This window comes from Pinus tabuliformis, chromosome 4_2 (genome assembly GCF_031772625.1).
Source record: "Pinus tabuliformis cultivar Carrire ecotype Pingquan chromosome 4_2, CPIR1, whole genome shotgun sequence".
Classification (NCBI taxonomy): Eukaryota; Viridiplantae; Streptophyta; class Pinopsida; order Pinales; family Pinaceae; genus Pinus; species Pinus tabuliformis.
In genome coordinates, this window is record NC_142304.1 from 427,379,292 (window position 1) to 427,393,903 (window position 14,612).

Genomic DNA, 14,612 nt, shown 5'->3' on the forward strand with positions numbered 1-14,612 from the left:
TGCCTTTGAAACTCGTTTTGGTGGCCTGTGGAGCTCGGAGTTGAGGGTGGAGATTTCGAGGAAGGCCATTTAATGCAAGAGACAACCTCCCTACGAATCCTCCCCTCAAGCTTGGCAGTCAGCTGACCCATGATTGCTTGGTTTTGCTCCACAATTTGTCCAAAAATCCTGAAATAACCACATATTAGCCTCCTAGGTAGAGTGACCACCCTTATATGTTCAAATAACACAAACACACTAAAAAACATGCATAATCTATGAAAAACAAGGACAATTAGGCAAAATGAGCCCAATAAGTTACCCAATTTGGGGACTCATGATCACCCCCTTGCTAAATCGGTTGCTCATCCTTGAAAGACAGCAGGGGTGCCTTTATGAGGTTTTCACCCCCACTATCTGCCCTGGCCGCCTCAGAGAGGTTTTCACCCAAGGATCTTTTTATTCAAATTCTTTATTTTCTGAGAGACAGCAGGGGTGCCTCCCTGAGGTTTGCACCCTCACTGCTTGCCCTGGCCGCCTCAGAGAGGTTTTTGTCCAGGGTTCTTTTTATTCCTCTTTTTTTTCTTTGATGATCAAGGTGTGGCCGGAGCAGAGGCAGAACCCTGCTCTATTACCAGCACTGATTTTTCCACAATTTCAATGAACTCCTGCCTTGAAAGGGGTTTCTTGTAGATTTTCAGTCGATGCCCATTGACAAGCATGGGGATGGCCTCTTCATCAATGGTCCTAATAAGGACTGAACCATTTTCATTACATTTCTCCACTGTATATGGTCCTAACCATCTCGTCCTCAGCTTCCCTTTGAAATCCTTGTATCTTGAGTCATACAACAGCGCCTAATCTCCTGCTGGAATTGCTTCTCATTAAGGTGTCGGTCATGCCATATCTTCCTCAGGAGTTGAACTACCTCTGAGTGGAGAAGGGCCTGCATCCTTTGTTCATCTAATCCATTCGGCTGCAATAATCTTTCACGTTGAGCATGGCTGAGATCTAGGTCCAGCTGAGCTGCCACCCTCAATGTATTGTACTCGAACTCTATGGACAGCAAAGCTTTCTTCCCGTAGACCAGCTCATAAGGGGTGAAACCGGTTGTGGTCTTCCAAGTGGTGTTGTAGGCCCAGGTGGCCTCAACCAGGCGATCTGCCCAATCCTTTATGCTGCTGCTCACAACCTTAGTCAAAATCCCTTCCAATGCTCGATTAGTGACTTCCACCTGCCCATTTGCTTGAGGATGATAGGGGGCGGAAGTCTTGTGCTTGATCTTGTGATGAGCGAGCAAATCTTCAATCAGGTTGGAGGTGAACTAGCTTCCTTGATCTGTGACTAACTCTCTCGGGTAGCCAAACTTGTAGAAGATATTTTCCCTCAGAAACTCAGCCACCTTTTTTTCTGTTGTTGCTTTGATTGCCTTTGTTTCTGCCCACTTGGTCAGATAGTCGGTGCACACAATGATGTAAGATCATTGCTTTGAAGGAGGGTTGATAGGACCCACAAAATCCATGCCCCACTTCTCAAATGGCTCAAAGGTCACTTGAGGTTGGAGAGGCATTTCATCTCTTGGAGTCGGTTTCCCCATCCTCTGACATCGGTCACACTCACTGATGTATCTTCTGACATCTTGATGAAGAGTAGGCCAATAGTAGCCTGCCTATAGAATTTTGAAGGCGGTCCTTTTTGCTGCAAAGTGGCCTCCACAAGGTCCATCATGACAGGTTAGGAGGATGTCAAAGACTTCCTCCTCCCTAACACAACGTCTCAAGATCTGATCTGGGCCAAGTTTAAACAGGTTTCCCCCAATCCAAGTGAACGGGGCACTCTTCCTTATAATTCTGCTCTTCTCCTTTGAGGATAGATGCGGAGGGAACTGTGCTGAGACCAAGTAATTTGCTATATTGGAAAACCATGCAGAGAGTACTGAGATAGCAAATAGATGTTCATCTGGCATCTGGTCATCCACTGTTCCTTCTTCACCTGCAGGCAAGTTCAATCTAGACAAGAAGTCAACAACAACATTTTCCTTACATGGCTTGTCGACAATCGTCAAATCAAATTGTTGTAACAAAAGTAACCATCTAATAATACGAGCATTGACATCAGGCTTATTCATTAAGTATCTAATCGCAGCATGATCAGTGTGTACAAATGTTTGATAATCGGTGATGTAGTGTCTGAGCTTGTTTAGGGAATGGACTACGGCCAGGAACTCTTTCTCGGTTACAGTATAGTTCATTTCTGCTTTGGACAGGTTTTTGCTGACGAAGTATATGGCATATGGGAGTTTCTCCTCAATTTGTCCTAAGGTTGCCCTTATGGGTTTGTTCGAGGCATCAATGTGGATGTGGAAAGGTAGGGCCCAGTTTGGACCTCTCAAGATCGGGGCGGACACCAACTTATCTTTCAATTCATCCAGTTCCCCTTGACAGTTGTCGGTCCATTTAAACTCAACATCTTTCCCTAAGAGTCCAAACAAAGGCGAGGCTAGCTTACTGAAGTCTTTAATGAATCTTTGATAATATCCTGCTAAGCCTAGGAAACTCCGAACATCTCTTATCTTTTGAGGAGGTGGGACCTTTTGGATGATAGCAATTTTATTAGGGTCCACCTGTAATCCTTGCTGAGAAATGGTATGACCTAGCACGGTCCCTTCAGTCATCAGGAATTCACATTTTTCAGGACCGAGGGACAGGTTCATCTCAATGCACTTGGTTAGAACTTTTCCTAGATTGGTCAATGCTTCTTGGAAGTTGGACCCATAAGGAGTGAAGTCATCCATATAGATTTCTACCGAATCATGGACCAACTCAGAAAAGATGCTCAATACTGCTCTCTGGAAAGTGGCAGGAGCGTTGCATAGCCTAAAGGGAAGGACTCGATAGGCAAAGGTACCCCATGGACAAGTGAAGGTGGTTTTATCTTGGTCTTCCGTGCTTATTTGGATCTGGTTATACCCGCTGAACCCATCTAGGAAAGAGAATAACTTCTTCCCTGCCAGTCCATCCAACACCTGATCTATGAAAGGAAAAGGGAAATGGTCTTTCTTAGTGGCTTTGTTAAGTTCTCGGTAATCTACATAGATTCTCCACTTCCCGTTCTTCTTTGGCACAAGCACTAGAGGTGAAACCCACTCACTATCGGAGATAGGATAGATGAATCCTGCATCCAACAATTTTTGCAATTCTTCTCTGACGATATCCTTAAGGGCTGGATTCATTCTCCTCTGAGATTGCCTGATCAGTTTACAATCTTCTTTAATGTAGATGTGATGGGTACAGACCGAAGGATGGACTCCTTTCATCTCCTTATAGCTCCAGGCGAAAGCATCTAAATGATTGTTCAGTAAGCTACACAGCTCCTTCTCTTGGGAAGGAGATAGGGAGGAGCTGATCTTTAAAGTTCTTCCGGGACCAAACTCCACATTCTTAACTCTGGGAGAGGTTGGATCAGTCACACAGAGGTCCACTGAGGTGCTGGCTTGGGTATCCTCTACCAATTCCTCTAAGGACAGTGCACTGGGAGGTGGATTTTGAATCAAGGTCTCAATCAAATCATCCTCTGTTTGAGGACCTCCCCTAGTGGTTTCTATTGTGCACAAGGGTGCGGAGTAGACCTCATTCTCATCTCCTTCTTCCAACCAGAGTGGTAAGTCATGTTCTAGCAGAGGCTGGGCAGGAGGGTATAGGAATGGCTGCTTGGACATAGGACCATTTTTGATGGTCATGTTTCCGGCTCGGCAACTGATGTAAGCATCCGCGGTGGCTAACCAAGGCCTTCCCAAAATGAGAGGGTATCCAGTAAGCTTTGCCTTTGGTTGAAGGACCAAGAAGTCCGCAGGATACTCCCAAGAGTCAACAGAGACCAAGACATCCTCCACAATCCCCTCGGGAGTCACGGTGGAGCAGTCTGCCAACTGTAGGACTGTCGAGGTATTCCTTAAGGAATTCTAAAGGTTGAGTTTAAGCATGGTGTTCCTGGTCATCACATTAATGGCAGCCCCTAGATCAATCAAGGTATGGGGGATAATGGTGCCATTGATGTGGACATCAACTACAGGACTCCCAGTGTCCAAATACTTTGGACAGATTACTTGCCCCAACATTAGATCTGACAGTTGTCCGATGACATTGATAGTCGAGGCATCTCTCTTCCTCCTACTTGGGTGCTTGAAACACTTCTCCTTAATCAATTTGTTGTATATTGGTACATCTTTGATGGCCTGGAGAAGGGGTATTTTCACACAACTGTTTCAGTTCTCCCAGAAGTTCAGTCTCCTCTGGGTTTGGTTGTGTGGTTACTGTTAGTCGCTTAGGAAAGGGTGGAATGGATTTGGGTTCACTTTCCTGTTTCTCTTCCTCATCCTCTGGGGGAGGAGGTTGGCGATCTGGAAGGGTCTTCCCAGATCGCAAGTTGATCTCCTGGATCTCCACAACATATGTAGGACATGTTGTCTCCCCAGTGTATACCTACTGGGCCTGTCGATTGTTGGGGTTCGGGTTCGCTTGGGCAGGCATCTAGGGTTGTCTCGGAGGAGCAGCAGGTAATGGTTGTGGTTGAGCCAGTGGTGGAGGCAGAATGGCGGGAGGAAAGTTGTATTGGGGCCTCCACCCTGGTTGAGGTGCATTTTCACTGAGGCTGTGGCTGGACATGTGAGTGAAACGAATGAGTAGTGGGTTGAGTATGGTATTGAGGTCGATAAGACCACGGAGGAGGTGCAGACTGGGAAGGATGAGTAGGGGGACCCCAAGAAGGCATGTGAGCAGATTGGTTGGGGCTATAATAAGCTTGGGATGTCCCTTGCATCCCCTGCTGGTAAGGTCTGGGTCCATGCGGTCTCCCTTGGTTGAGGAAGTAGAGAGGTTCAGTGGGTGCCTCAGTCCCTTGGTACATGGCTTTGAATCCGGGCAAGTTTGGGCATTGGTTTGTGGGGTGGTCCTCCTCACAAATGAAACATACCTCTACTGAGTGCAATGGACACTCGTTCTTAGGGTGCTTCCTCGTACATCTGGGACAGAAGATGGCCAAAGCCCTCTCAGCTTCCTCTTTCTTTTGTTGGATTCGGAAAGTATCAAGATGCATGGCAATGGTTTGTCTCATCTCACTTTTGAGGTCTTCCATCTGATTAGCAAACTCATGCTTGGAGAAGGTAGTACTAGCTAAAAGTGGATTCCCCCTACTTCTTTTCCGGGCTGCCCTAGAGTGGTTTCTAAACACAGTCTTTATGTCCTCATAAGGTAGTTGGTAAATATCTCCTCCAGCTAGCATGTGAAGGGTATCTAGAAGGTCTTCAGGGACTCCTCGGAGCAGAACCAGCTTTAGAGATTCAGGATCAAGTGTGCACCTGGCCCGTTTATAGCTAAGTTGGAACCTTTCCTCATAGTCCTCTAAAGACTCATCATTTCCCATGGTCGTCCGAAAGATTTCTCCCTTGGTTCCTTCGACCTACAGTAATCCCGGTATTTGTTGTTAAAGGCTTGCTGCATTTGAGCCCAAGTAGTGATACTGTTTCCAGGTAACCTCATGAACCAGCGTAATGCTGCATCCTTGAGGGTAGAGGGGAAGAGTTTCAACTTTTGCTTGTCTTTTGTATAGTCATAAGTTCGACAAAGGACAGAAAACTCAAATAGGAAGGTATCAGGGTCTTGAATGGTCAATCCATGGAAATGAGGTAACGTTGAGGGACTTATGTTCTTCATTTTCATGTCCCTGTTAGTCTCTCGGATGGGGAAGGTACCTTCTATTCTCTTGTCATCGTCTCTACCATTTCTGTTGTCAGCCATGGTCTAAAAAGGAATGTTTTCTTGCTCTTCTTCTGTTATAGGATCTTCGTATATCTCAGGAGGTTCACCTATAGGTTCTTCTGGATCACTGCCACCAAAGAAGAGAGAAGGGTGACTCAGTGAAGTGGTGGGGGTGTTGGGTAGGAATTTTCCGGTATTATCTCTGTTCCTACGAGGCATGAAAGGATTTTTGGTTGCTTTTGCTTTTTTCTCTACTTGTACCTGCAAAACTGAAACAGATGGAATTGCAACTAACTAAAATCTATCTTGCAGAAATGAAAATGCGGAATTGAAATGAAAGCAGGAAAAGACTAATCTATTTTGCTGAAATCAAATTGCGAGAAGGAAATACTAGACTACGCTTGCAAAATTGAAATTCTATTTTACGCTTGCAAAATTGAAAGGTTAATCTACGAAAGCAGGAAATGTCTAATTTACTTTTGCAGAAATGAAATTGCAAAATGGAACTGAAATAAACTACTTAGCAGAAGGTTAGAGCAGGAAAATAGAAGAAAAGCAGCAATCACAAATACTCTGACGCTTCCCCGGCAACAGCGCCAAAAAGAGTGGTGAGCTCCAGTATTGCAGCAATAATGCTACAACTCCTGGGAATCCCTTCTTTACTTTTATCAACCCGGTAGTTCGTAACAGACTTGGAAGCAACGGTGTTGTATGCACAAGTACTAGCTCTTGCCACAGCTGTCACTTGGTCAGCGGGCACAAGTCCACTAGGGGCTTAAGCCAACTTCTATGAGCTCTGAGAAGAATCTTTTTAACTGATGGATGAAATCTAACTTAAAGAAGGCTGATCTATTTGTAGAAAGAAACTGGAAAGCTAAGAGGAAACGTAAACCCTAGCAAACCTTAATTTTACCAGCTAACCCTACCGATGCAAGAAAGAGTATGTAAGCTACTGAAGGAGATGCCATTTATTTCTAGAAAAGTAAATACATGCATCTAAGCTACTTCTACAGTAACATCTGGAAAAAACATCATTTTGTATTTTTGAATAAGTTTCCAGAGCTATTATGCATATGATTTGACTGTTTTTGGCTGTGCAGAGGTGGATGGCCGAGAAGAAATGCTTGGAGGAGGTCAAGAAGGTTCAGAGAGGGCCTAAGGGGTCCCTAACACCCTTCCATAGAGTTTCACCGAGTTTGGCTATCATGAAACCTCGTTCGTGAGCCTCTACAGGAAGTCTGCAGGGGTTCTACAGGATGTCTATGATTTTCTACAAGATGTCTGTAACTTTCTACAGGATGTTCAGAAATGAGATTTTTGGTGGATGAATGGAGAGGGAAAGGTGAAGGAGTGAGTGTGGAGGTAGGGCGAGAGTTGGAGATGGGCTAGGACTCGGTGGATGGAGTCGTGGACAGGTGTAGATGGCTGGATTTGGTTCAAAGAAGACTGAGGCAATGTTACACACAAAACTAGGGTTATGGGATCAAATGGTGAATGGGAGGCAAGGATTCTAAGTAGAGGGTGGAGTGGATGGTGTTGATGGAGAATAAACAGATGAAGGAGTGGTACAGGCGCTCTGCAAGGCGTTTTTCCAACTGATCCCACGAAGACTTGTAAATTCAAAAAACTAATTACGTTGACCTAATCTGCTAGCTGCCAGTAAAGAGAATGAAAAGAAGTGTGACTTGTGATGAAACCATGTATTTTAACTCATGCAACTAAGCAAGCAAAAGTCTGAACTTGTAACCAACTTCTACACATGAAAATCAAACACTAGTGATTGCATGGCAAAGCAAAATCAGTGTTTTTGTGGGCAGCAAAGTTATCCTGATCCCAGCTCCTGATCCTACTGAAGGAGAGGTGAAACCAGAGATGTTTGATGGCCCTTTTCTTGAAGCTTTTTCCTGTTAACAACCTATCAACTAAATCTGAGCATTCAAAAGTCTTTCTAACCAATAACAGTGACCTAGTTAATCAACAAACTTTAATCTACTTAACAGAAATGTTTTTGCAAATGCATAAAGAACAAATAACAATACATAAAGGAGGCCTTAGCACTCGGGTTGGGCCCAACCCCAAGAGCTGCAGGCTCCTATAAAGAACTCAGATCTGTGGCCAAGTAAAGCTGCTTCTCATTATTAAAAAATAACCATCATATGAAAGTTGTACAGCAGTAGCTACAAGAAAACAGGCTGAGCAAAATGACAGCACTATAGTGCAAAAATAACAATAGTTCCAAAAGTAAACTACGAAGGCTGAGGCCTTCCTATTTGTACAATATGAGGGGGCTAGCAGCCCTCCTAGATTCAAGGGACTCGGCTGTCCCAACTGCTAGTAAATAGTCACTCTTCCCAAAACTGCTTGGCTGCCTTTGAAACTCGTTTTGGTGGCCTGTGGAGCTTGGAGTTGAGGGTGGAGATTTCGAGGAAGACCATTTAATTGAAGAGACAACCTCCCTACGAATCCTCCCCTCAAGCTTGGCTGTCAGCTGACCCATGATTGCTTGGTTTTGCTCCAAAATTTGTCCAAAAATCCTGAAATAACCAGGTATTAGCCTCCTTGGTAGAGTGACCACCCTTATTCGTTCAAATAACACAAACATACTAAAAAACGTGCATAATCTATGAAAAATGGAGGATTGAACAAGGACAATTAGGGAAAATGAGCCCAATAAGTTACTCAATTTGGGGGCTCATCACTTTTCCAAGATCTTAAAGGGACCATATTGTAGAGCTTGAATTTTCTTACTAGGACCTTGTAGCCTCCCTTTGTTTAATTGTAACCATATTGTAACTACCCCCTCCCACTTTTACAAACTCTCCGGGGTAAACATGAGCTGAGTGTTACTATGACATGACTCGACCTTCAAGTTCTAGTTATGGAAGTGGGGCCTACAAACTTGAAACAATCTGACATCCCTCAAAGACTACAGATCACTCAGGAGCTTACCAACCACCCTAGGTGATCAATCCCTAAGTTGGAACTCTTTTTCATTAGGTTTATGCCCCAACCACACCCTTGACACACTATGCATGCAGTTATGAGGCTTCAAATGCACCCATAAGCCTGCTTGCATGTGGTTATGACCCAAAATCCCCAATTATGTGCACGCAGTCGCAAGATCTATGCCACTTTTTCATGCTAGCCTCCATACCATTGGCTAGAATTGCCTATAACTTTCCAAAAGCATATCAATGAGGATAACAATGATAAACAATCAAAACTTGAGAAATACTTGACCAATACATGCTTAATGCATGACAAACATTTCGTCAAACAAATAATAAACATATAAGCTGCAAGTCATGAATGCATATCTAATCATAAACTCATGAACTTCATATGAGAATCACCAATAAAGCTCAAAGCCCCTCAAACTAGCTACAATACCACTTGTTAGCCCATGCATTCATCAACTAACGAATAACTTATTAAATCATGAAAAAGAATCATAGCTAAAGCACATCATAATTCCATGCTTATAACCAAAATTGAAACTATGACAAATCAACCATAAGATCGACACAATAACCAATACAAGTGCTCATAGATCACAATAGAAAAATAGCCATATTAAGATATAAAAATGCCAATCAAGTCAGGGACTTCCACGTACCACCCGACCATATATTGCGCCGAATCAAATCTCTATTTCAGTCAATCACCCTCACGCTATATTCCAAGCATGAATGTAGGATCATATGGGTGAAACCAAAATAAAACCAACCGGGGCTTCTAGAAGCCACACCACCTTAACCCTCAACCACTGTGATTTCACCTAACAGGTGCATTATCACTAATACCAAACCAAATTAGTCTCTATCCAAACTATCTAGGGCCCTAAGAACTAGTAACTCAACCCACAACCTCCAAGTAACCCAAGTTGTTTCAAGGCATCAGAGCATTTGTCCCAACTCATAGGCTCCAGGGACTAATAAATCAACCCACAACCTCCAAGGAACCCAAGTTGTTTCAAGGCTCCAGAGAATTCGTTTCAACCCACAGTTGTAGGAAACCTGAGAACTAATTAAAAAACAAATGGGGAATCCACTACACCATGATTATTCAGGAAATGGCAAGGCAAGGCTCAAACCATTGTCAATCCAGTGAAATCTCTATGCCAATGACAACACATAACCAAGGAACCACATCCATATACCATGCATCCAAAAACTAGCAAGGAGATCACACATGTTCAGAAATCAATACTAGTGGGATTTAGGGTTTGATTTCTCTTTCTTGATAATTACTTGTGAATTATGTTGACCTCTTTTACTTCTTAATATGTTTATCTTTCATCAATAAATTACCAAAATTATGTGTATGAAGATCACAAGAACAAGGGACACAATATATATGCAAGGATGCACAATATATAAGAGGTTGGTTCTCTCAATCTTTTATTTCTCTCTGGTATCAGAGCCCTGCAACGTTCGTAATGGCTAGTTTAATCATATCCTTTTCAACTCTGGAAATACGTGTTGTTACTGAAGTAGATTCTAGATCTCTTGAAAAGGAAATCGATTCTGAAAAAGAATTAGAGATAGTAGAGAATCCTGAAAGTTGGAATCCTCCAACTCTTCATGCAACTGATGTTTATAAAACTCCTCTCTCTAATATCTTTCAGAAGAAAATGCTTCTAAAAGAAGTGGAAGTTAAAATCAAAATCTCAGGTCCTTCTGTACAGATTGTGTCTCTCTCTCTTTGTTTACCATTGAAGAAATCAAAAAAATTCGCCAATATGCAAAAGACAAAAAATATTCCTATTTACATTTTGGAGGTATAAGGATAGGTTTGGCCCCTTTGTTTAGACATGGCTTAAATACTCTGTGCATGTTTGAAGTTTTTGATACTCAACACCAGAACTATGATCATGCTAGAATAGGTACCATTGTTGGTAACCTATCTACTGGTTGTCAATATGGAATAATTTTCCCTGATTACTCTATTAGTCTTACGGATCCTCATCTGAAGGATTGTTGGAAACTTATGGTAGGAGTTCAAGGATTACAGATGGTTGATGAAAGTGAATTTTTATCTGTAATAATTCATACATCCTTCCAGTTGACTAATACAGTCCATCCGAAATTAAAATAGCCAGTGCTCAGAGATTGTGTGTCAGTTGGTTTAAACAATGCACAAGTAGAGGGAGTGTCTTATGATTCTATAGGTTTACCAAACGACTGGTATTTTCAATACAAGTCTTTAGTTGATGAAAAGAAACCAGGAAGCCTGACAAGAAGAGCTTCGTTGCAAGAAGGTAAAATAAGAATACTTCAAGAAAAGCCTTCCATCCCGCGACCCATCATTCATCCGAGAAAATATGCATTACCAGTCTCAGAATCTACAGAATCCTCTGCCCAAACAGCCAACACTTCTAGTCAACCAATGTTATCTTCAAATGAATTGTATATACTTGAATTTAAGCCGTTTCTTGCTGTAAATAAGATGTTTAGAATTTCTAATTCCCAGATAGCCCTAGTTGAAGAATGGCAATATGCTAATCATCGCTTTGTGAAAGGAGGCAAATGGCCACCAAAGACGAAATTTTGTACTACTTCGTCCTCCTCAAAGCAACCTCCTACAAGAGCTGATTGTGCCCCTTTAGTTGAACACAACTCCTCAAATACAAATGATTTAGACCAGTTGTATCAAATTGGTAATTATATTACCACATGGTGTTCTTATGTTGAAAATGCTATAGATGATCTGGGTGCACAAAATGAGCTCATCCTAGCCAATCTCAAGCTCTTACATGATGAAAAACAAGAAGAAAGAGCCGAGAAAGAGGCAAGGATGCAAAAAAAGGAAAGAAGAAGAAAATCTAAAGCAGCTCAAAGCTCAAAATTTTCTATAGATATGTCAACCCCAAATTTTTGGGATTTAGAAGAAACAGAAGCTAGCACCTCTGAAACACCTTTTAGACCAATGAAAATAGAGTCTATTCCAGAATAGCCAAGAAAAGAAAAAGCAGAAATAGTGACTTTTGAAAAGTAGCTTCTAAGTTTCCATCTTTTATCATGCCATCAATCCAAAAAGAAAATTTTGTTAAAGAAGTCCAAAAATATCCTAGAATAGAAGAAGATCTGTTTGCTTCTAATTCTAGCGGTTATATTTTGGATTTGGATAAATCAACAAATCCAGCTGAATCAATTCGAATATGGATCGGAGCGTTATACCAAATGCAAGTAACTACAAAGCTCAATAATATGTCCATATTTGTTCTAGCAGAGAAAAGAATGGTCGGAATAGTTTATGACTGGTGGATTGGACCTCCTGAGTTAGAACGACAAGCAGTCATTGTAGCAGGACTTTCTACTCTAGAGGTACTACTGAAAACACAGTTTGTCCCCGAGCCAATAGATGAGAAGAAGCAAATCATTACAGACCTTGCTAGAATGGAACTGAAAGATTTAAAATATCTTGAAGCTTTTGGTCAAGATTTTATGGCCAATGTTTACAAAGCAAATCTTTCAAATGATTCAGTTCAGAAAATTTCTTTTCTGTCAAAATTACCAGGAAATCTAGGAGATCTAATTTCTAAAGATATTGAGCTTCAAAGCAAAACAATAGATCAGATTTACTGGATAGATCTTTTATTCAGGTGTCAAGAGAAAGTCAAATATCTCTGTTGGCAAAAACAAGCACATGATATAACTCCTAGTGCCAATGTTTGTCGTGCTGCTTTGCCATGGACACCATTTAAGAAAAGGAGAAAACATAAAAGGTATGGGAAATTCAAGACCAAGAAAATTGCAAATCCCAAACGACCTTTTAAAAATTTCAAATTTCTAAAGAAGAGGAAACAACCGAGAACCAAAAATAATTGTTGTTTCATATGCAAACAGGAAGGACACTATGCTCGTGCTTGTCCAAAAAGCACATCCGGTAAATTGAAAGCATGTGTAGATATTGAAGAATTTTGTGATGATTGGTCTGTTGTACAATCAGAAGAAGAACCATCAGATGTATATATGTTAACTGATGCTTCTTTTTCAGAAGATGAAGAGTTAGTCAATTCTGTTCAGAAAATGAATATTTGTTATGATTGTTCTACTGATGAATTTTCAGTTGAAGATGAAGAAGAAGAACTTCATTATAGTGAAGAATTTGAGACTGACACAGACAGTGTTGAAAACAGTGAAACATAATCTTTATGTTGGTCTCTCCCACCAGAGAAAGACAAAGGAAAACAGGTTATCCCTATTCTCCCTCAGTTAAACTCTTTTTGTCCATATCAGAAAAATATTGGACAAACATCTTCAATGCCAGTTCCTGAATTCGACCCACCAACAGAACAAACTTTCTTGAAGAAAATGTTAAAAACAAATAATCTTTTGTATATACCAGTCTCCGTGCAGGTTAAAAATAGTTGGATAGATCTTGATGCATTTATTGATACTGGTGGCTCAAACAATCTTGCTAGACCATCGTTGTTTAAAGGATTATGGAAACCTCTCCAGAATATCCTGATTTCAGAAACAATCAGAGGTACAGTTAATATTACTCACTATGTGGATAATATTTCTTTAAAAATAAGTGGGAAGATTGTCAAGATATCTGCTATACAACATTACAACCCATCTACCAGTTTAATTCTGGGTATGCCATTTATCAATTTTGTTTTGCCCGTGACTATTAGCGAAGATAAAGTTATCTTCAATTTCAAAAAACAAGCAATCTCTGTTCCGAGATTAAAATTTGCAGACTCTGAAGTAAGAAGAGAAAGCCAGAAGAAGACCAACACAAGAAAGCCAAAAAATGATTCCAAAGATTGGCAGAAAGTACTGCAGATTTATGAAGAAAATGAAGCTCTCAAAACAAAACAAAAAGCAGCAATAGATCCGCAATGGACTCAGGAACAAATCTCTATATATCAGCGGTTAGTTAAAAGCTACTCAAAAGACCCTCAGAAGTTTTGGGAAAAGGAGAGCCCCAAGCAAGAAATTGTGACCATGCATGATAACGGAGTAAAAGGTAAGTTAATTCTTTGTACTCCTTCTGATGAACAAAAAATCAAAAAACAGATTGAAGAATTGTTGAAGTTGAGATTGATTGAACCAAGTGTTTCCCATTATTCATGTTCTGCATTTTTAGTTCGCAATCATTCCGAAATAGTTCGAGGTAAAGCAAGAATGGTGATTAATTACAAACCATTGGATGCAATCACTCAAAGCTTTCATTATCCCTTACCTCGTCAAGAAGTAATAATGCAGAAAATTTAGAAGAGTAAAATATTCAGTAAATTTGATATGAAATCTGGTTATTACCATATTCAGATTGAAGAAGCAGACAAACATAATACAACATTCACATGCCCTGCAGGATTTTACCAATGGAGAGTTGTTCCATTTGGATTAAAGAATACTCCTGCTTTCTTCTAGAAGAGAATGGATTTTATATTTGGTAAGTATGATTTTATCATAACTTACATTGATGATATTTTAATCCACAGTCTTTCCAGAGTTGAAAAGGATTTTATTAAACTAGTACTTTCTGCCAATCTTTGGAATCATTTTTTGGCTTTCTTGTGCTAGTCTTCTTCTGGCTTTCTCTTCTTACTTTAGAGTCTGCAGATTTTAATCTTGGAACAAAGATTGCTTGTGTTTTGAAATTGAAGATAACTTTATCTTCGCTAATAGTCACGGGCAAAACATAATTGATAAATGGCATACCCAGAATTAAACTAGCGGATGGGTCGTAATGTTGTATAGCAGATATCTTGACAATCTTCCCTCTTATTTTTTAAGAAATATTATCCACATAGTGAGTAAGATGAGCTGTAGCTCCGATTGTTTCTGAAATCAAGATATTCTGGAGAGGTTTCCATAATCCTTTAAACAACGATGGTCTGGCAAGATTGTTTGAGCCACCGGT

The 14,612-nt window shown here is 40.9% G+C and overlaps 1 protein-coding gene across 1 annotated transcript; it reads left to right on the forward strand.

Moving 5' to 3' along the window:
* Positions 1 to 13,000: 13,000 nt before the first annotated feature.
* On the forward strand, positions 13,001 to 14,119 carry LOC149169785 (uncharacterized). The gene is made up of 3 exons (XM_089425340.1): positions 13,001 to 13,712; positions 13,833 to 13,873; positions 14,015 to 14,119. The coding sequence occupies exons 1-3, from the start codon at positions 13,001 to 13,003 to the stop codon at positions 14,117 to 14,119; spliced, it is 858 nt and encodes a 285-aa protein (XP_089281466.1).
* Positions 14,120 to 14,612: the final 493 nt, after the last annotated feature.